The sequence below is a fragment of the Anser cygnoides genome, chromosome 1, assembly GCF_040182565.1.
Source record: "Anser cygnoides isolate HZ-2024a breed goose chromosome 1, Taihu_goose_T2T_genome, whole genome shotgun sequence".
NCBI lineage: Eukaryota > Metazoa > Chordata > Aves > Anseriformes > Anatidae > Anser > Anser cygnoides.
The window spans coordinates 181936342-181958563 of NC_089873.1; the positions used below are offsets into that span (position 1 = coordinate 181936342).

The 22222-nt window shown below is 40.8% G+C and overlaps 1 protein-coding gene across 1 annotated transcript; it reads right to left on the bottom strand.

The window, feature by feature from the left end:
- Positions 1-462: 462 nt before the first annotated feature.
- CPB2 (carboxypeptidase B2) lies at positions 463-17893 on the bottom strand. Its single transcript, XM_013179591.3, has 11 exons — positions 17457-17893; positions 13747-13822; positions 11097-11221; positions 10895-11003; positions 10219-10320; positions 9557-9661; positions 7639-7755; positions 6571-6661; positions 2815-3017; positions 837-921; positions 463-709 (listed from the first exon to the last, which is right to left on the bottom strand). The coding sequence occupies exons 1-11, from the start codon at positions 17525-17527 to the stop codon at positions 525-527; spliced, it is 1269 nt and encodes a 422-aa protein (XP_013035045.2). The 5' UTR covers positions 17528-17893; the 3' UTR covers positions 463-524.
- Positions 17894-22222: the final 4329 nt, after the last annotated feature.

The window sequence follows — 22222 nt, forward strand, 5'->3', positions numbered from 1 at the left end:
CAGTAGAAGTGGTGAATAGAGTTGTTTTCTAGTAAGAAAATCGTGTAATAGCTCAAAATGGAGGAATCTCTTCTATAGGTAGGGTCAGCCCTGCATGCTGCATGTGGATCAGAGGCCCATGCGATGCTACAGCACCTGGGGTTCCAACCATCTAAAGGGATGTAAAATTATCGATACTGTTTTTCCCTTACAGTGCTAGCACTAATAGATAGTATTTTAAATGACATCTTACAGACTCTGAGTGCCTTTCTTACAGAGATTATAACAGACCAGCACTGGAGATTTTATTTGCAGCACTGGTGCTATCTGTGTTGCTGTCCTCAAAGGAAGTTGCACAGAACTCCTGTTGTATTTATAGGTGTGGAAGTATGGTAAAAAAGCTTGAGGTATTCTAAAACGAAGTGTATGGGGTGTAGTTATTCCTTTTTTTTCCTATATAAAAATAGTTTCAGTAAAGCATCAGTCTTTTTTATTGTTATGTGCCTAATTAAATATAGTCATGCTGGAATAAATTATATTAAACGTTACAAATTTTGAAGAACATGTTGAGCGATCTCTTTGACAGCAGAAAGTGCTTCTAAGCAAGTTGGCCTAATTTCTTCAGGAGGAAGCAAAAATCCGTAAGTTCCCGTGTCCCGAAGCTCAATGGTAAAAGAATATTTAATTCCAAGATCATAAGCCCAGTCATCTGAACCTCCAGGAGCTAAATCTATACAAGGAAGGGAAAAAAAGATAAGTTACTTGGAACCATAACTTCAGTTTTCTGTTCAAAAGCTGTCTCCTGATAACAGGCATATGCTATCATGCTTCTTGTTGTAATAAAAAATCATACTTACAAATTGTTTGTGCACCAGTACCAAGTTTATAAATTTTCTTTGTCGTTCTCATTATAGCTTTAGCTGCTTTCTTTGCCAGACTTTCCTGAAATTAGCAAAACATTATTAGCTGTATAGCTTTGTGATAATAGTTAATGTATATTCAGTTAAGATTTATTTACATCATGCTCTGGATCTCATATTAGTTAAATATGCATATAAAAGGCTCTTAAAAAAAACACAAAAAAAAAAACAAACCAGTGTGGTTAAAACTTTCAGTGTAAACCCATGCTACAGATTCCATTTCTGTTGTATCTAGATAAAAAAAATAGATGGGACCTTACCATCCACCACAGGCAGCAAACTGTTGTCAAAGCATATATTCCCACTTGTTTCATATTTTTCCTTTTCTGCCACGGTATTTAAATAGTGATTCATGTACTATTGACCAAAACCAGCAGCACATGATTTGCATTGAGGAAATTCTAGTCTTAAGCCCCATAGAGGACTGAAGGCCCAGAATTAGTGCATTTCCTTCTGCTTTACAGTCACAAATACATTTTTTAATGCAGGCAAATAAAACAGTTTGTTTCAGTAAATTAAGGAGTAACCAAGACAGCATAAGAACATATGCTGTTTGGGATTATTTTGTTCTATATTTACATTACTGACTTTTTTTTTTTTATTTCTTCTGAACACACTGGCACTGGTTACCAATGGAAACACTACATTGGACTGTCCGTTTTTTTTTTTTCAAACAAAGTAGGATGCTTCCAATGCATTGCTTGTGCACTTTTTACAGTATTCCTATCTATAGAACATGAAGATTAAAAAAATACGCATGTTAAGTGACCTGAGAGATGCATAAGGTTAAAAAGAAGTGAAAACGACAGCAGTTAGTGTGGATCGTTTCCAGTATATGCAAATGTCAATCCTGTGTCTTTATAAACTCTCTTACTGTTTGTCACTATGTAAAGATTCATGTGACACGTTAAATGATGTGTGTACCTCAGACATGTGCTGTCTTCCCATATGGCAAATCCCAGAGCCTGAAAATCAGATTTCTGGTCCCCTTTACACAATTTTCTGCTCCTTCCTTAGTGCTGTGCAGGAGCCGTTATTTCAAATAAAAGAATGTGTTGCCTCGGCACTTGGAGCCTAGGAACATCCAAAGTGGGCTATGAAGTGCAGGAGAGGGAATTCCTTGCTCTAAGGTACTCGAAGACTTTACATTAAAAATAATAATAATAAAAAATAATAAAAAAATATTACAAAGCTATTCACCTATTTTTATGGCTTAATTATTCTGTTTTAATAAATCCCATTTTAGCCTGGATCTCCTTTCCAGATCCAGCAAACTCAAAGTTTTCTGGTTACTGGAGAAAACCACTGGCTACTTCTACTTTGTGTTCTGCCTGTCTTCTAGAATAGCTTTTACCATGTGGTCTGGTGGCTCGAGGATCTAAAATTCTGCCTAAGCGGGGTATGGTATCCATCCTACCATTAGAACCATTTTAAGATAAGTATCCCTCACAAAATACCTTTAATAAAAATAACAAGTGTCCACCAGAACACCTCATTGCTTTGGGATGTAGAGGGTATTTTTCAGAGTTACACAACTGAGTACTTCCATATAACATAGTCATGTATGATTATGTGCATGCAAACCACACAACTTCATTATGAATTTACACAAATGTCCTTTCCTGTTGTCCAAAGAACTGACACTCCGCTCTTTTACCAACAGCTTCAAAGTATCAGGGATTGATGATATGCTATCAGTCTGGGATAAATATTTTATTTTTTCCAGTCTCCAGAAGTAGCTGGCTGGTTTGCACACTACTAGACTAGCCCAGACCTCTTTAAGTTCATAAGAGGAGAAATTTCACCTCCAAATTCTTGATCTTCAGAACATTCCGACTCCCTTATTACAAGCATAACCAAGCAGGGTAAGAAGTTCTGAAATAAATGTGAAACTTAAGGAAGCAGGAAGACTTACCAGTTCATCATGGTCTTTGCTTTTCCTCATGGTGTAAGAATATGGGAACAATACCAACTGGGAGTAAGAGTGCATTGTTATGTATGCTTTAATGATGTCTTTGTGATCTCTGATAAAACGAGCCACTGCTTTAACCTCAGGTTCAGACTCTGGATAGGGTCCACAGTATGTCTCATAGCATTCATTGGGAGATGCTCCTTTACCTGTAACAAAAGAGCATGCAGCGTTACTCCTTAAGTTCTTCCCTTCTGCACTCTTGTTCATCTAATGAAAGAACAGAGTGTGGTGCCAACATGCAAGAAGCAGTGGACTCTGCCATACTATGGAAAGAACTTTAATTCTTGCAGAGATCAGTGCAAGCCTACTCAGATTTCTCACCTACTATACTCCTGGGGAAAAAAATAAGGTAAATATTAAGGAAAGAAATGATTCAAAGACTGGATAAAAGTCTTAGAGGAGAAGATGAAAGTGCTCCCATTTCTACAAATTAATCAAGAACAAGATTGTGAGATCCCTTCTTGAAATCTAGAAGTACTACAGGGAAGAGAATCCTAATCCTAAGGGCATGTTTGATCTCAGGGGGAAAGCCAACTATTGATTGCAAGTTGAAAGAACACAAATAAATTGAAAGTAATGTATCAGATTTTTAAGAATGAGGAAGTATACATTGGAACAAATTGCCAGAAGACATACAGGAGTCACCATTTTTGGTATCTTGACAAGAAGATCAAATTAGTTTCTGGAAGCAACCAGGATATTTATTATTAAATGTCAACTCCTTGTGTTTTAATAAATTTTGAGAAATTTCCCCTTTGCTACAATCTGATTTTTAAATAAGCATCTTATCCTTAAGTCCTTATCCTTAAATCTTATGCAGGAATAAAGCTCACTGAGCACCTTAACACGCGGAAGTCTTTCCCTGGGCACAGGGACACTTTTACAAATGTCCATCTTCCAGAAATCAATAATGCCAGTGCATCTGCAGAGTAAAATCAACACTAGCGATTATCATATGATACAGGCACAAAGCTGCATCAGGGGAGGGTCAGGCTGGGTGTTAGGAAAAGGTTCTGCACCCAGAGGGTGCTTGGGCACTGGGACAGGCTCCCCAGGGCAGTGATCACAGCACTGAGCCTGCTGGAGTTCAAGGATACACCTCAGTACAGGTGTATTTGGGTGAAATGTAATTGTGATAGACAAAAGGCAAATGGCATCTGTGTGAAATCATGCAAAAATGACCAAATCATTACGTTAAGTTTTACACTATTCTGTTTTGCACAGACATGAGTAACTGCCTAAGGAAGAAAGCGATGAAGGATCTGTTTTTGACAATATTGGATGAATGTTGTGTCTGCTTTCCTAAGTTCTTAGTGGTGCTGAGAACAGCCAACTGAGGAAACAGTATGGAAAACACAAAGAAATATTTAAGTCCAAGTCCCAGTCAATTTTAGTTCCATGGAGGAAATTCCAGGTTAGATCATTGCTCTTAATGGAGTAAATATACCTTTTATTAATATAAAAGAAAAACATCTTGTATCAGCTCATTAAGTAGTGCATTTTGCTCTTCCTAAAAATAGTGAGAGGTGTTTTTCTGTTCCTAAGGTTGTTTCTGAACAGATAATCAGGGTAGTACAGTTCTAATTAAAAGCAAACATATAAAACCTGGAATTTTGCCATGATGCTAAGTGTATTTAAAAGCAAGTCTGAAGCCAATGAAAGTCTGAGCGTTTAGCATCCCACCAACAACTCTTCTCTGTTTAAAAGTTTGTGAGTAAAGACTAAATTACAGGTTCCTGTGAATTTGGGGTCGTTTCCCATGAACTCAGTTGTGTTATGGTATTCAGCTGATAGAATCATAGAGTCATAGAATATCCCGAGTTGGAGGGGACCCATAAGGATCATCAAGTCCAACTCCTGGCACCGCACAGGTCTGCCCAAAAGTTTAGACCATGTGACTAAGTGCACAGTCCAATCTCTTCTTAAATTCAGACAGGCTTGGTGCAGTGACTGCTTCACTGGGGAGCCTGTTCCGGTGTGCAACCACCCTCTCGGTGAAGAACCTCTTCCTGATGTCAATGGAAGATGATACAGCTAAAAAAGGTTAGAACATTACTATAAAATGATAAAATTTCAGCTTAGTTCTTCTGAGGATCCTGCTGAACTCCTAGCATTTTGCACAGCCACAGCAATAATGGAGATCCTACAGTTACTATGTTCTGCATAAAATCTGTTCAACCGTTGCTATCAATTGCCACGCAAAGATATATCTGTTCCTGAATAAGCAGTATTTTTATGCTAATTAGGAAGAACATGACTTTATTTTTCAGCATTTTACTGAGTGTGCCACTAAAAGGAGTAGAAACCTAGGGAAATCCTTACAGTTATTAGGGTTTTCTACTTAGATAATCCTTACAGTTATGTAAGTCATTGTAAGTACATGACGTTGGTGCTTAGATTCATCTGTGCAGTTTTTTCTCTCCAATGAACCTGCAAGGTGCTGAGGCTTCTCTCCTCTGTGTTTTCACCCATGTCTAAGAGATAAGCGTAGTATGGCTGAAAATAGTATGACTATTTCCCTTGTTACTAAAGAAAGGGGCTCGGGGTTGCCCTGTAAAAATGTGTACAGTTTGCCCAAAGACTCCTTTAGAGAAGAAGCACATTTTAAGGTATCTGTATTCTTCTCCTCTTTGTAAACTGGAATCACTTCTCTGCTTCAGAAGTTGTTGACCACCAAAGGTGCCTGACAAGTTAAACACGCTACATAACCTTTCCCTGAAACTCGTATCTCTATCACATAGGTTATTTTTGCTGTTATTTCTCCATGCCTCTCTTCAGACCTCTCCTCTTGGCATATTTATAGTTAATATGACTTTTAAATATATGTATTTGGTCCCCAACTTCACATTTTTGTGCCTGAAAAAATGCATGTTTTTCTCCATGGTAAAGAAACATCTTAATTCCCAGTTTAGCAGTGGCCTAACAAACCTGTTAGTTTAAAGGATATGCCCCAAATGCCTATTTGGGATACCTGACTTCACTGTTAAAAGTGCCTTTTCCTCTCATAGAATAGAAACCCTGCATAGAAAGGGTTTCAATGCTATTCCCCTCTTGAGTTTAAAGATCAGAGCAATTGCCATGTTTAAGGCACTTTCATCAGGTCTACAAGCGTGTCTCATTACTTTGCTGAAAGTCACGCAGGACATTAGTGACACTACTGAGTGAGGCCAGGCCTGATCTATAGGGTTTTAAGAGAGCTGTTCTGCAGAATATTAAAAACCTATCAAGTACTAAAGTGCCTGTGGGTAAGTAAAAGTGATATAGCCTTGGCAACGAATGCTGAGAGCCAAGAAATTTTGGTCATTTAAGCATTGCTGAAGGATGACTGAGGTGACCCAGTTCATACAGTGCCCTGGGTACTCCACTGGGTGGTGCAGTAGGCATTGGGTGGCATGGCGAGGGCCATCTCTTCCTTCTCTCCTCCTTTTCTGCCACAGCCAGGTGTGTTGTAGTGTGATGCAAGGGACAGGGTCCAGGGTCCTGGTCCCCCTCTCTCTTGTCATCATGCTGGGAAGAGGTTAGTCCGTGGTTTAACGTCTTGGGAGTCCTGGGTCCCAACAAAACGTATCTCAAGTTGGGGAAGTGTTCACTGGTTTGTAAATGTGCTTAGGTGCGTTTGTATGAAAATGTTTTCAAAATTAAGAATTTTATAGGCTGAAACTGAGACAGGGGTATAAGACAAAGGAAACGATGTCATACCACACCACTGCGCATCAAAATTCCTGTTCATGTCAGTACCGATGCACCTGTTGTTACCGTGCTGTGAGCGGCTCTTTCTCCACAGCCGATTCTGTGAAAAGAGACACACAGAGCATGTTCAGGGAAAAAAGCTGAGAAAAATGATGGCAGCATCTCACCTGTTAGTTAAATGTGACTTCCCACTTGTATCTCTACAGGTCACTTGCCAATGAAGGTATAAAAGACCACGGCATATTATAAAACCACAGTCTGATTGCCAGTGAGGCTGGATGATAAATGGAAGTGTTGGAGAGGATGAGAAGTGCTCTGATTTCAATGGATTTGGACCAAGGAAGGTGAGGAGAAGACATACTGTTTATCCAGGTGTGTGAGTTTACAAATCCAAGTCTAATCCTTCTGTAGAAATTGCTAGCAGCATGTGTAAAGTTGGAAATTTAGTGAGCGTCTGTTGAGATGTATATGTGTAGCTATCCAAATATAAGCCAAACTGGACTGAAGATCTGAAGTGGAAGAACGTATTTTTTAACTTTTTAACATTTTAAGTGTAGGATCTAAAAATGAAAAAACAAACAAACAAACAAAACCAACAACTCAGAGACTCGGAGTTCCTAACCGATAAATAAAATCCTGGGCAAAAGATACCTGCTGTACCTTCCTTTATCTGAAACAAAATGTACTTGGAGAACTGGGCTATCGTGCAGGAGGGAAGAGTGAATTGTTGGCTGTGGTCTAACTGATGCAGTATGCTATTCAGCTTGTGCTGGATTTGCAACCTTGCAAAGGCATTCCCTGACAGCTGGAAGCTTTGCAATTCCAGGATGAGATTTAGTTATTTCTAAATGCATTTCCAGCAGCTTGGAAGACACAAAGGTACTGTGGGTCAAATACCAATTAGTTGCAGTGTCTGTTGTGGTTTAAATCGGGCAGAGATGCTGAAACTGCAAGCACAGATTAAGGGTTTGGGGCATGCAGTTCCAGGATGAAATTATGCCCTTGACGTGCTCAACAATAATTCACATAAACAGCATGTCAGTACATTGCACAGTCTGTCAAAAAATCTGTACGTACTGAGGGATGGCTCCATGTGTACTCGTAGCCATCCACATTTATCACAGGCATGACGTAGAAATCAAAATGCTCCAGAAGTGTCGTCATGGTCTGATCTCTCTCACGCACATGGATTGCCTGTAAAACACAGGAAAAACTTATTAAAGGCATTCATAACAGTGGTTTTCTTACCTTCCTAGGAAGGCAACTGAAGGCCCATGTAAAATAATCATGCGGTTATCACACCAGTCTACCTCCTGATGGAGGCATATCACATCACAGAAACTTCTAAATAGCCAAAGAGCGCTTTAGTTAGGAGTGGTGGGGAGAGGAGAAGAACGGAACTGATACAGTCAGTGAGATACACTGCAGTCTTTGAGCTTTAGCAGGTGGCCATGAGATAGAGTTGAAGCTTATTTGTAGGAACGTTCGAGCTTTTGCTGCTTGTGTAAATGGTAGGAACCCACACTCACACCCAAAATACCAGAAAGGTAGCATCAAATAAAGCAAGCACAAAAATAACGAATCACATTTCAAGAGGCTGCTTTACATAACATTATTTCTGCTATTATTTTATTATAGATTCAATGCACGTGTATGCAAGGAGCCAGCAAGAGCTACATTGCTAATTTGGCCTCACTGCCTATTTTGAAGGCTTTAGTGATACCTAACCTGGTTGTTGGTCTACCACACAGGGATAAATTTTAACCTAGGTAAGTGGTTTTGTATACCTTTTTTTTTTCAAAGCACTTACTTTCATTTTAAATCCTTCCCAGTTTTCCTCAGGCAATGTGCTTTGGCTTAAATGAGAAATGTCAATCTTTCTACAATCCAACAACAAAATTAAATGATAAAGAATGGAAACATTATAAAGAATGCCTAGTGTTTTCAAGAGAGAGCTACTGAATTTAGTGTGCACACAGACCTGTATTAATACCCGATTTGAAAACGTTACTTCACAAAATGATATAGAAATAAAATCTGAATTTAAAACACATAAATTAGATCAAGGGGATGGAGAAGCTAAATGTTCAGCTTGTTATTTCTGAAAAATGCTGCAGGGACATGTCACCGGCAAACTGACAGTGTAGCTGGTAATTATTTGGAGCAGCGTGAAAAGGGCAAATGCATTTCTCTCCAAGGGAACCTTGAAGGCTGGGATTATCAATGGGTCATAAGGTACATTCAGCTGTGTCTGTCCCAAACTCCTGCAATCTCCTTTAAAATGTTATAGTCATTGAGGCATTACAGTTGTGACAGAGGACAGAAATAAATGTATTTCTTCTTTTTATTATCATCATCATCATCATCATTTAGTGATATCCTGGACAAACCACAATTCATGTTTTAAGGACACCTCTATGCTGATGCTCTGGCTACAGTGCTGTTGATTTTGAAGTCTCCATCTCATCTAGTTTATTTTTATTGTGAACTTGGCTTTTGTGAAAGGTGTCCTCTGATCTACTCCAGGCAGTGCCAGTTGGAGTAATATGGACATAAGCCACCATGCACTACATGACACAGAGCCGGGATCACTCCTTGGATCCATGTGGCAATATAGACAAAGCCCTGGCAGATTACCTAATACTTGCTCTTCACAGCATGTCTTCTCCATCCCTGACCATTCCATATCTTTAAAAGTCTCTGTTGAGACTCCACTTTGAAATACGTACTTGAGAATAGATCTGAACTGTTTTGCATTTAAGCCATGTATTTTTCTCTCTCTCACACACAGACGTACCTCCATCTACTGACGTGCACACACATACACACACTCACTGCTCCATGTACATCTTGGGGAAAATCCTGAGCTGGTGTTGTGGAAGTAAATGGATTAAGACATTACAGAGCTTAGAATGCAGTTGGGAAGAGAAGGTAAATGGCAGCAAGATAGTTTGCTTTGCTTTGAAAATGGTAGCCAAGTATGGTATCTACTCACGTGGCCTATGAACCACAGGCAGAAGGCAGGAGAAATCCATTCTCTAGCATGGATACCACAGTCAATCCATATCGCACTTTTGGGATTTCCCTGCCCTTTAGAAAGCTGACAAAAAAAATATGTTAAAATCACTGTTGTAAAGAATACGACATGAAGGTGGAAGTGAGCAGGGTAACCAAGATGGAAAAAGAAGCCCCTGTGGTGTAGGGAGTGTTTAGACTGACCCTAGGCCAGGTTGCTGCTCTCATTTATCTTCTCATATGGTCAGAGGGCCATATTCATACTGCTAACATAAGAACCAAGACTGCACTAGGCCCTGATTTCAAGACATCAGATCACTAGCTATGCAGGGCAACAGACCAGGTTGGTTTTGTAGTTAACAGAGGAAGGTTATCTCCCATGCCAGTATTTCATGCCTTTGGATGATCGCCTAGGTGTGGTAACTTCTTTGTGACTCAACAAGGAACCTAACATCGTCAAATGCCTTTGTCAAACGTAATGGCACCGTATCAGAAGAACTTAGGAAACTTCTAAAAAAGACAAACGTTTACACATTGTTGAAATATGCATTTAAGTATAGATTTAAGAAAGTGTTTTGGCCAAAACCCATCACTTGCTCACATTAGTACCTGGAAAGATTTCTCAGTAAGTCAAAGCCATACCTTCAAAACATAAAGTGGTCGTTTTTCATATGATGATCCAATATGTATTTTCTCAAGTAGGTCAGAATGGACTCTCGCTACTTCTTCCATCCAATAATATATCTGCAAAGATTAAGTAGAACACTTTGTAAAAGGACCTTCTCCCTATTGTTTTCCCTTGTTCCTAAAAGTAGCCTGGACTTGACTTCATTCTTTGTCCCAGATTCCCACCTCTTCAGCTAATTGGAAGAAAAAACAAAACACCCCCCCCACCAAAAAAAAACAACCTAGCAATTCAGACCTCTGGCCAATTGCCATGCTGACTTCTCTTGCACCAAATGATGAGACATAGTCACAACACCGTCTAGGTATAGCCTTGAAACTCCTCTTTAGTTTTATTTAGTTAAAATATTATTCACTTCATGTTTTAAATATTTATGTGGTGCTTTGCTGCTGCATTTCACTTCTGAGTAGGCTGCATTTGAGTGCTGGTTTGAGGTAATGTGTGTATAATAGGTTTTGTCTGGTGCTTCATTCCTTCTCTATAAAGGCATTACACTAATTACAGCTCTCAGTGGTTGAACAATACAATGATAATTATTTACCTGTTGATGGTTTCTTTTCCCTGTCTCTATTCTCAACCATGAGGTCTTTAACCCCTTAAACAAACCTACAGAGTATTACAACAACACCTTACTTCTTGCAGAGAATGGTAGTTTTGATAGTATGATGAAGAACTGCGTGGGTTCACTGTGTCATTGATAGTCTGTTTTTCGATAAGTCCTTGAACATCTCCCATCAAAATTCTGAAAAACAAAGAAAGGGCACAAACTCCTGACAAATGACAGTATTGCCAATCAAGTTTACTGAAATATTCATGACAAGAAATAAATACGTACTTGTGCTGGATGCTCAGTTTTCTTAAATTAGCTTTTATGCTGTTTATGCTAGATGCAGCGACATAGAAATGGACTTCTGTGTTCTTCTTGATGTATTCAGCCACAACGGGTTGCCAGAGGATGACCTGCAAAGTTTCCAGGAACATTTAATCTTTTTTTTCCCCTTTTTTTTTTTACCAAGGAAAGAAAAAAATATTCTTATTAACATTTTGTAAGCACTTTGAAAATTATCAAAGCATACATTTTCAATTTAAGAGACCACTCATAAGAAGCAGTTTAATGTGTGTTGTGTTATAACATTCTGCTACTGCTGGAAATGAAATGTGTGTATTTAAGGAATGTTTATAATGACTTCTGCACATAAATTCATAAATCAAGAACAAAGACAGGAACATAACCTTTATTGAGATAGTATTTCTAGTATAATAGATATGTTTAGCCAGTTATTATGTTACATGTTTTCAAGTCTGCTGAGAGTTATTTTCCCTTAGGGTATTTGGAGAATTAATGAAGATCAGACCAGTCTTTGTAGCTATTGTGTTCACTGATTACTTTGATCAGGGAGGAAATAAATGCCAGAAGGGGTTTGAGTATAAGTCAAGATGAAGCAGCAATACAGAGATTAGAAATGGGAAGAAAATGAGATTCTTTTGGGCAAAATTAAATCTTTTACAATAATAAAATCAGAAGCCAACATACTCAATAACAGAGTGAAATTTTAGAAGCAGTAATAGCAAAAGATCTAGGAGTGACAGTAAGCAGAAAATTAGGCATGAATTTACAATGTGGAAAAGGTCAACATAATTCTTGGATGCATTTTTAAAGAGATGCAGCATGGAGTCACTAGACACTGGGCTTATTTTACTCCTTTCTGGTGCAATTGCACCAGGAATATTATGTTTCACTTAGGGCACCATGTTTCCAGACACACATCGGCTGCTGACTGTTTACCTCACTCATTTCTCAGGGAGAACACATTTGCAAAACCTAAAGAAAACTCTTCCATGCTTTTGATCAAGACTTTGGAACAATAAATGGTAAAACATTTGGGCCCCAGGTGTATTACTGCCATGTGCTATACAAATGACTGAGCTAGTCTCGGTGTAGCCATCTCAGGCATTATTGGCAGGGTAGTGCCATCAGGTATCTTAGCATTGCTTGGAAAAAGCATCCAAGAAGCAAACCAGATGCTTAGCTCACCAGCACCGATTTCCCTGGGGCCTTGGCTAGCCTGATGTCTGTGCTCACATACAACAGTTCAGATTTAGTTTCTTGTTGACGTAGGCATTCTTTGAATTGGAATAATTAAAACTAAGGAACTCTAGGTTGGGGGTAAATGGGAAACTTTCATAATGCGTGTGGTTATTAGTCTCTTTATCCATCATCAGCAAGGGTCTGTACTGCCCCAGGGACAGCTACAAAAGACTGTTATAAGCATTTCTGCATCTGGGTCTTCTGCTGAACGCTACGTGCAACACGTGTGATGTACGGATAGTGTTTCCTTTGTTTTAGATTTTTGGTTTCCAACTTTTGCAGGAGTAACATCTATAATTAGCCTGATGATTCTTTGTGTAAGATGCTAATTTTCAGTTGTTTCCTTTTTTTTTTTTTTTTTTTTTCTAGATTTTGACCATGAATATTTGTTGGGAGGTGCCATTTGTGTCTTTCGCTTTCCTGTTCCTTTTCTCTCTGTCTTTCCCTCTCTCTTCATGTCTTCTTGGGGCTCCTGTGCGCAAGAAAATGAAGAATGACAGAGGTGAGGAGAAGATGGAGGAATGGAGATCTATATTAGTACAGCAAAGAAGATGAATACGTGAGTTGACCTGTGGAGGTGGAAAAGAGTAAAGAAAGGTATCAAGGTTTATGTGAACTGGAAGGAAGAATAAGAAACTAGGAGGGCCAGCAGGAGACTGGTAAGAATTTGGGTGGACATAGCATTAATAGGAGCTAAGAAAGACAGAGAAAGACTTGGCACAGGCAGCGTTAAAATCTCCAGTCGTCTGAGACACATCCTTAATCATCCTGTAAATATGTTGGCTGAGGGAATGGTTGCACCTTTTGATGCAGAGTGTTGGCTTCAGATAGTGGGGGTGTGACTGGGGAAATGCTTTTGAAGAGGAAGGGATGCCTCATTTTAATTAAATGCTCTCTTCTTTAATGACAGAGTGAAATAATAATAAAAAGTATTGCATAACAGATTTTTTTTTCATCTAAATGCTGCTTTAATAAAAATACCACTTTATATTGTAAATCCAGCCCTGATCTTTAAAGCTGTGCAAGTCATATAGGTCAAGACTGCATTGGGTTGAAGCACTAAGTTTCCCTAGCAAATGTTTTCTACTTACTGTGCTCTACCAGTTTTGTGGTGTCTTATACACAAGATCAATTGCAGAAATCTGAGCTCTGATATAATAATGTTACGAAGTAGAGGTCTCATCATGTAAATTAGGGGGCAGCAGAGTGATGAAAACCAAGCTATATGTTGAGTTGCTTCATTAGGACAGAAGAATGAAAGTGGGCTAAATCTTTCTATTACTGGGAAAAAAATAGTGCACTCTTATTTATTTATTTATTTATTTATTTATTTATTTATTTATATATTGTGGAAGAATTTGGCCTAGAGATGAGAGAGCCACAGGGAACCATTTACCTCGGTGGTGTTCAGTAAATTCTTAAGGGCTTCAACCTGTTCGTCAGTTTGTGGGCGAGCCGACAAAACCTCATCCCTGAAAAACAAGGGTATTTAGGTGAAGCACAGGTACTTGAAACCGGAGCATAACTAGAGAAGCAGCCTTGGCCTTTCTCTTCTTCCCTGTCTTGGCCATCCAGAACTCAAAAAAGATTCAGTAGTGAAGATGCTGAGCTCAATTCCAGCCCCTTCTTCTGCCAATCAGCCGAATATATGCAAGAGCTGGGTGGCTGGTGCAGGGCTTTGGTAGCTAGCATCTACTGCTGTACTCTGAGATTGCTCCTGGGAGCTGGCACCAGCACCACAGCTCTCAGTCCCAGCTGATCCAGAGTGCAGCAGGACGGCTGTAAAACCAGCCCAGACCAAGAAGATAACTCTGCTGTTCTCCTCTGGTATCAACCACTCTTCAGCAGAGACATGAACCCTCCCATCTTGCTGCAGAAGCCCAGCACAACTTTTGGTAGATGTGCAGAGACCACTGCTATCATCATTCCTACTTCAGTCCAGTTTTCCTGATCTACTTTTTCTCCATCTGCCACTTACCCGTGGTTTCAGGTGCTCTGTACCACTGTCCTCCCTACTATTTGCCCAGTAATTTATATTCCCCCTTCTACTTGAAACCCAAGGTCCAGACTCACTGTAGAGGGAGATGGCCCTTCCCATCTACTCCATGCCTGACTCCACCATCAGTGACAGAAGAGAAATTCATGCACAGATTAGAAAGAATGAAAGAAGAACCGTCCCTGAAGGTGCTCAAGGAAAGGTTGGATGTGGTGCTTAGGGACATGGTTTAGTGGGTGACCTTGGTGGTAGGGGAATGGTTGGACCAGATGATCTTGGAGGTCTTCTCCAACCTTAATGGTTCTTTGATTTAGAGTTTTCCACCCCTGTGCCAGTGCGGACCAGCTGTGATAGAAACACATAATTTGCAAATGAGGGGGGAGAAGTACTTATCTCTCTGAAGAGATCTTTATCATCTGAATGCTGCCTTAAGAAAAATACCGCTTTACATGGTAAATCCACCACTGATCTTCAGTGCCCTGCAAGCCATGTAGTTCAACATTGCATAGAATAGATATTTAAAATAATTCATGCGTAGAATGCAGAAGGAGGAGACTCAGAGGAATGTCAAGCCCTTATTTCCATTTTCTGTGTTGGGGTGGCTCTCATCCCGTCAGTCATTTGGCATACATTGGTGGCAGTGCATAGAAGAGGCACTAAGTCCCCACCAGCCCTGCCTGAAAAGATGTTTCTGAAAAGAAAACAGGCAGGGCTCTCAAAACAAGCATTTTCAAGCTGTGTAATGTGATTGCCACAAGTCGTTGTTGTGACTGATTTCAAGCGGAGGCCCGACAGTGTCTGGCAACCAGGTGATTCATCTTTTCTACTTTTAGCCAAGCTCCATGCAATCACTCTTGCTTCTCATGCAGAACCGACAGTATGCCAGCCTTATTTTTGCCTCCGCCATCATTTGATGGAGCATCAGAAAGCAATCAGGGCCAGGCAGGGCTGGCGCTTTGCCTTCTTCTTTAGACAAGTGCATGCCAGAGCTTGTGTTTAGGGCTATTTTAAAAATGAATTTGCCCTCTTATACCTGGGAGAGACTTTTCACAGGGGAGATCAGAAAAGGACTGTTGCATGTGGTTTCATCCTATGATTGCTGAAGCCTGACATAGCAGAGGGTATTGTAACGAGGAGGTTGGTATGTACCTCTATCCCACAGTTTGTTGCACAAATAGTTCAGGTGAGTGTGGTTCATGGCAGACAGCTGGAGGCTAGCAGCAATTAGTCATAGCTCTCATTGATAGGACATGAATATACCGACCAAGCTAATCCCAGTTCAGCCCCTGCCCTGATAGTGTTTAACATGGGGGTATTGGCAGCTGGAATTGTGGTCAGTGGGCTTCTCGGTTCCTCTGCTTCAGTTTGACATTATACCCTCTAAATATATTATACCCTTTGTTATACTGTTATACTCTCAATAAATTATATCCTCTTAATAAAGAAACGAGCACTGTGAGGATTCAGCAGAACCTGAGCTAATTTAGATGTGTGTGCTAAACCAGAGCTGATTGCATCCTAAGTATGCACACTGCTCTCCACTGGCTGTATAGGAAGATGAAGATGACTTGGTCATACGCAGCATTGTGTAGAAAGCCCATATAGTCAGATGAATCCCTTCAAGGATTCAGGGGCCCTGGCCACCATCTCACAGACAGACATAAATCACTGCCAGTTCTCTTCAGGCATCTCAGTGTCTTCCCCCCTCCTCTCCATTGCATTTCTCGATCCCCACGAAGGCTGTCAGCATTGCTTATCACATGAGCACTTGAAACAAGTGCTCAGCATAGATGTGTCTCCCTGAACTCATAGCCTGGCTTCATTCAAACCTTGTGTGGTCTTTTGGAGTACTGTTCCAGAAGAGAAGCCTCCCTGCTTTGTCTCCAGCTGGAAGCCTTCCTCTGGCTCTCAGCAGGTAGGATCACTAGAGGAACGCTGCCAGGATCTGCTCTTGTCCTCCCTGACCTTGCCATGTGCCTCTTCTGTCCTTCTTCTGTTTTGCAAGAGACACATGCTGCTTGTTTTACCTCATTCTTTCCAGTGGGAAATGCCATATTCTTCTGTAACGGTCAGATATTCAGTGTTTTGTTTAAACATTAAATAAATGAACCTCCAAGTAGCACAGAACGATATTGCTGAATTCACCTACGAGCTTATTTAACTGTCCCCCTACTTGAAACCCCACACCTCTGTAGCAATTCACAACAAAATATGATTGCAACGTGAAACAGGTGAACAATCCTGTTTTTAAGGCATAAACTTAAGAAGCATTGACCTGTCACAGTCCTGCTACTGACTAGGGGTGCAGAGTAACAGAGGGCCCTGAGACCCAGTTCCCTGTTACTTGTGTAGGTATTTGAGTTCAGGGAGCAGGTTGTGTTTAATCATGGTTCCTCTAGGTTGTTCAGCTTGCTTAATATCCCCACGTGAGGGGATTATCTTTTTAGTTCTACCTATTAAGACATTGAAGGTTTTAAAGCCAGCTGCCCATATAGAAAATAAAAGCACTTTGGCTGTCTTCCTCTCTGACATATGTTCTCATGTTTTAACAAAGCATTTGGTTGCAGGGTATTTCTGAAGTTTATCGATAGGTAACAATAAAGCTGCTTCTGAAACACTGTACAAATACAAAATGGTTATTCAAAAATGACTTATGACTGGAGAAACAATCATAAAAGCTGCTTTAGAAAGAAAACAGATTGTTAGCACTTTCTGAAATGGTTTCTCTTTCTACCTCAAGAAGTAATTCATTTAAGGTCTTGTTTTAAGGCAGACGAAGCAAATTATTTTTTCCCATTAAGTTTCAGAATGCCCTTTATTGGCATTCGAAAGCACTGAATGAACAGAATTGATTTGCACTTAGACTGAAAAGAATAGTTTTAATATGATTAAAAACATAGGATTTATGGATGCAAAGAAGACTTAGAATAATTTCATTTCCTCCACCATCTATATATTAAATTGAACCACAGACCCAATTACAAGAGCAATAAATAAATGTCAGCCTTTGCCAAATGTTTTCCTATGCAACTTGGAGTTACTTTACCTCAACATTTTCCCTGTCCCACTCACCATACACCGAGAGCCCAGTAGCCACAGAAGGTTTTTACCTTGGAAGAGTGAAGACATACTTCTCTTGAATCCAGATGAATAGGGTAAAAAAGAGCAAGTAAAACTTCATCTTCACAGCATCCACAATGAAACCCACTGCAATTGGAAAGCCCAGGGTTCGGGACCCACATTATTGATTTCAAAAATGTTATTTAAAGAGTGGTTAAAATTTAATGCTGCCCCTCACCTCAGCCCCAAGCTCGTGGTGGCTGAGTCAATATGACAGAAGTCTCTGGGCAGGTTCTGCTCATATTGAGGTCACCCAGCACGGAAAGGATAAGGTACATTTTGGACATTTTCATATTGACAAGTCACTTTGTCATTTGAGCCTTTGTTTTATTTCCTTGTGGCTATGAACCACAGACAGAAGAAAGAACACCAAGCACGATGGTTTTGTGATCCTGTCACATTTACAGAGGTCCAGCAGTGTGCTCTGCGTTCAGTACTCCTATAGCACATCACAGCTGAGCATGAAACTGGTTACAGGAGTGGCAATGAGGTTGTGAAGTCCAAATGGAAGAATCCTAAGCAGAAAAGATCCTTTTGCTGGTATTTGCTAGAGAGAGAACAAGGAGCAAGTGAGATGGATGCCTTCTTGCTATGGAGAGCTGTTCCTCTAGTTCCAGATGGAGCACCTTGACTGGGCTTCCATCTCCCACAGTTGGTCTCTACCTCTTTGGTTAACACTTGATCCATCCAAGGATTTCAGATTGCTTGTGTTGCTCCATATCCCCTTTTCTATGACATTCTGACATCCAGCTTGTGCTTTCCACATGCCACACTGAATTAGCTTTCCAAGGAAAAGTACTAGTGACTCTTTATCTCATTATTATTAATTTTTGCGTGCCTCAAGATTTGTCTCCCATGTTTCTATATGTGGTTGTCTGGACAGGACGTGCCAAAAGCTGAATGAATTTGACACATCCATGCTGTCTGATATAAATGTTCTTCAGGTGAATGGTGCCCAGCAAGATGACATGGTTTTGTTCCAGAGGGTTTTCTTTCCAGGAGAGGACCAGGGAGTGAATCCACACACATCCAGTGGGGACATCAGGGAGCCAAGACCTGGGATTGAACAGGGGAACTAAATTGTTTGACACTGTGACTTAAGGTTATAGCTATACAACTGGATGAAAAAATGCCTAGGAACAAGGTTAGGTAAGATGGACTAGGTTGCATCCACCAGCCTCCTCTCAAACAGCTCTGGAGTGGTCCAGATCAGAGCCATTGCTCCAGTTAGGCAGGCAACTGGGGCTTCAGAGCTCCAAATCAGTCCTGACTCTCTTTTATTTAGGAGGGCAGATATGTCTTAAAAAGTCAGACAGCTAAGTTTTAGATGGCTGAAGTCAGCAGAGGTGAACATCTCTGTGAAAATACACAAGCACCGAAAATCTCCAAACTATAAATATTGGGTTAAGCACAAACTGGGCACCAAAGTGAAACTAAAAAAAAAAGACTCACAGGAAGCTAAACCACTGGCACCTTACCTAGATTTTGCAGTTCCTCCTTTATCTTTTCTAGATGTTGTTCAAACAAACACGAAGTTCGGTAAGTCACACAGGCTGTTTCTGGCACGGGAAGTGGGCAGCGCTCTGCCACAGTGGTTGATTTTTAAACTGACGGTTCAGATGTGCTTCCTTCACGTAGGCAAAAAGAAGGTGCTGGCAGAGGATAAAACACAGGAGACAAAACTTGACCATCCAGTCGTGCTTGCATCTGGAAATGTCTGATGCACAGATACAAATTTAAAGAAAAATTGAATCTACAAAGATAGGTATAGCAGAAGAAACTGAAAAAAAAATGATGGAGTGGAGTTGCTGGTAACAAATGAAAGAGAAGGATCATTTCCACCCATATTTTAAAATGTTAATTAAGCTGGAAAAGGGAATACTATTCCCGTATCATTTCTGAGAAGAAAATTTTGGACAAATGGTAAACATCAGACATTATCGTATGTTGGTTGCTTCTCCTATGCAATAGATGTTGGAGGAAACTAAAGGCACTAGCTGAACCCCTGAGAGAAGGACAAACCCAAGTCTTGTGATGGTTCAAGCACTACGTAGGCTGAAATGCAGTGAACTGAAAGGTAAACGTAGGATGAGAGTTAAAAGAATAACTAATGGGAGATGTCACTGACAGAGATGGCAGAGAATTGTATACCCACCACTCTTGCTTGTCTGAAAGCCTCTGAAGTATTTTGGCTCAAGGTAGGACACAAAAACATTGCCTTTCAAGCATGTGCTGGATGTTGCTTATTTGGATCATTTTGGCTTTTTTTCCTTCCTTTAGTATCTAAACAACACAGACAATACCCTTCCCCACTTGTGCAGCCTGCCTCAGCAACAAGGACGTGACAGTGTTCAAAGCCAGCGTCACTGATCATCGGCCGTGGGTCATTAAATGGCAGCTCCATACCCACCACAAGCCCCTGCCCCATGCCAGCAGCACCACCCCCAGAACAGCACCCATCCTGCTCAGCTCTGCGTGCCTAAAATGAGGTTCCTGTCCAGCCAGCCATCACCTCCATGAAGCGGGCTGATTTTCGAAAGCATGGAGGCTGCCGTCACAAGGACATTCACAGCATGCGACGTGCGTTTCACACACAGAGACAATTTCTGTGACAGTTCAATCTCCAAGTGGATCAGATTTCCTCTCCTGATACGATCTATTTATACCGTGTCGCTGAGGTTTGCTCTAATGAACAACCACCTATCCATTGATTACCCCCAAAGCTTTGTCAGCTGCTGACAGAACCTGAGTATAAAAAATTACTGACATAACAGAGAGAGATGGGGATGTTTTTAAGCACCAGACTTAAACACCAACTTCCTTGCTTTCCCCCAGCTGTTAGGGGTTATCATTTGTCCTTTGACTTCTGTTGACATTCCCTCCATCTGCTCCTCTCATCCACGCAGGAGGTGAGAGTCAGTGCAGGCCGCAGGCTGCGCTGCTTTCATAGGCACTGCAGAGAAATGGGCTTTTTTCAGGAGCAATTCATCCGACCTGCTGTAGACATCTCAATGAGAAAGTAATGAAATGCCTGATCCTGTTCTTTCGTGGCGAGAGGAGCTGGGGTGACTTGCTTGGGGACAGGAAGGTGGATTTGTTCCTGTGAATCGTGTTGATTCTGCTCCCTTCCTCAGCTTGGACACTTTGGGTGCTAGTTATGGGTAGGAGCAATTTCCTGTGTTCCAGGCTGCATAAATTAAGTCATAAATTAAGATATACTTGCTCTACTTACAACAATAATTTTTTTTCTTAACCTTCAAGAACTACTGAGAACCTGGAAAGCATTTCCCAGCTAGGCTGGGAAGAAAAATGTGGTCATGAAAAACACTGTGAAGGGCAATTATAAAAAGAGTTGGGCTGGTCAAAACATTTCATTTTGATAATTTCACCTGTTTGATTTTGATTCAATTTCAAAGCTTTTTAATAGTTTTATTGAAAACCAACACACATTTCTAGGCATATATTTTTAAGGCCTGGAGGAAAAAAGATTGGATGTACACCTGGATTAGCTGTTGCTACTACGCTGAGCAGACACTACACTGAGTAGACCACAGGCGATGCAACCAGAAGCCTTGCAGTAAAGGGGATGGTTTGATCTGTGCTGATTTCTGTTAACTTTTAGAGTAGCCCTGGGACATGCGCAGCCTTTTATTTAAAAAGGGATGACCAGGCCCTAATTTTTAGAGCAGATAATTAACAAAATAGTCTCTTAGTTTCTTTGTTCAATACTACTGCTATGGGAATTAGGACTGGCAGTACATAAAGCCTCCTGGTGCCATTATTATATTGCTTTTTGAAGTATAATCACACTTTAAAGGCAATTCTAATGAGATATTTCCACTCCCTTGGCTGAACCTGCTGTCTCTCTCCTCCCTCTCTCACATGTGGTCATATCCACATCCTTTGGATGTTGCATTGGTGTTGCACCTCATACAGACCAGGCACTGGCAAATGTTTGTTTCTTTGATCCCTGGATCCTGATGCCTTCTTTGATCCCTGGACTTGCACAGTGCCCAGCAGCAAGGCTTTAAATAACGAGGCTCATCCTGCCTCGAGGTTCTCAGGTCTGAGTTCTGTGTTTCAGCACGTGCTGGAGCCCATGCTAAGTCTGTTGGTAACAGCAAACCTGTTAACAAGCAGACCGAAGGGGCAGGAGGAGGGGAGGTCCGCTGTTGTCAGCAGTCACATCCCTCAGATCCCTTTCCCTGTTCAGGATTAGCATATTCTGCTCTAGTTTTGATCCTCCCAACTCCTCTTGTTTCCAGTTAATGAGTAACAAGTCCCTCTGGGGCTGGGTAAGCACCCCCGTGAGTCCATGTGCTGAAGCAGAACATGAAAGCCAAGCGAGTCCGTGCTCTTCTTCTTCTGGTTCTTTAAATCCAGGTTCAAGTGCAAAATTAATCTTCTGAAAAATATTTACAGGCTCTTGCCCTTTTTTTGGTGCATTATCACTATTGATGAGGCCAAAGGTAACTGGCTAGCATCCTTCTTATGTGAAGCAAAGGACGAGTAAAATCTAACTAAACTTTGATCCCTGATGCTTGCCATGCAGTGCAGCTGAGTGCCGCTGCTCCTGAACCACACGAGGATGCAATTAGTTGAACAGCTCTTTATTATGGATGCGGCAGAGCAGAATTAGAACTCAATTTACAAGTCTCCCTTTCAAAACCATTCAGCCGTTAAGGCCACATCATCTTTCAGTTTTCCGAGGCATATAATTGATAAATGATTTCTCCCTCCACACCTCAGCTCCTCA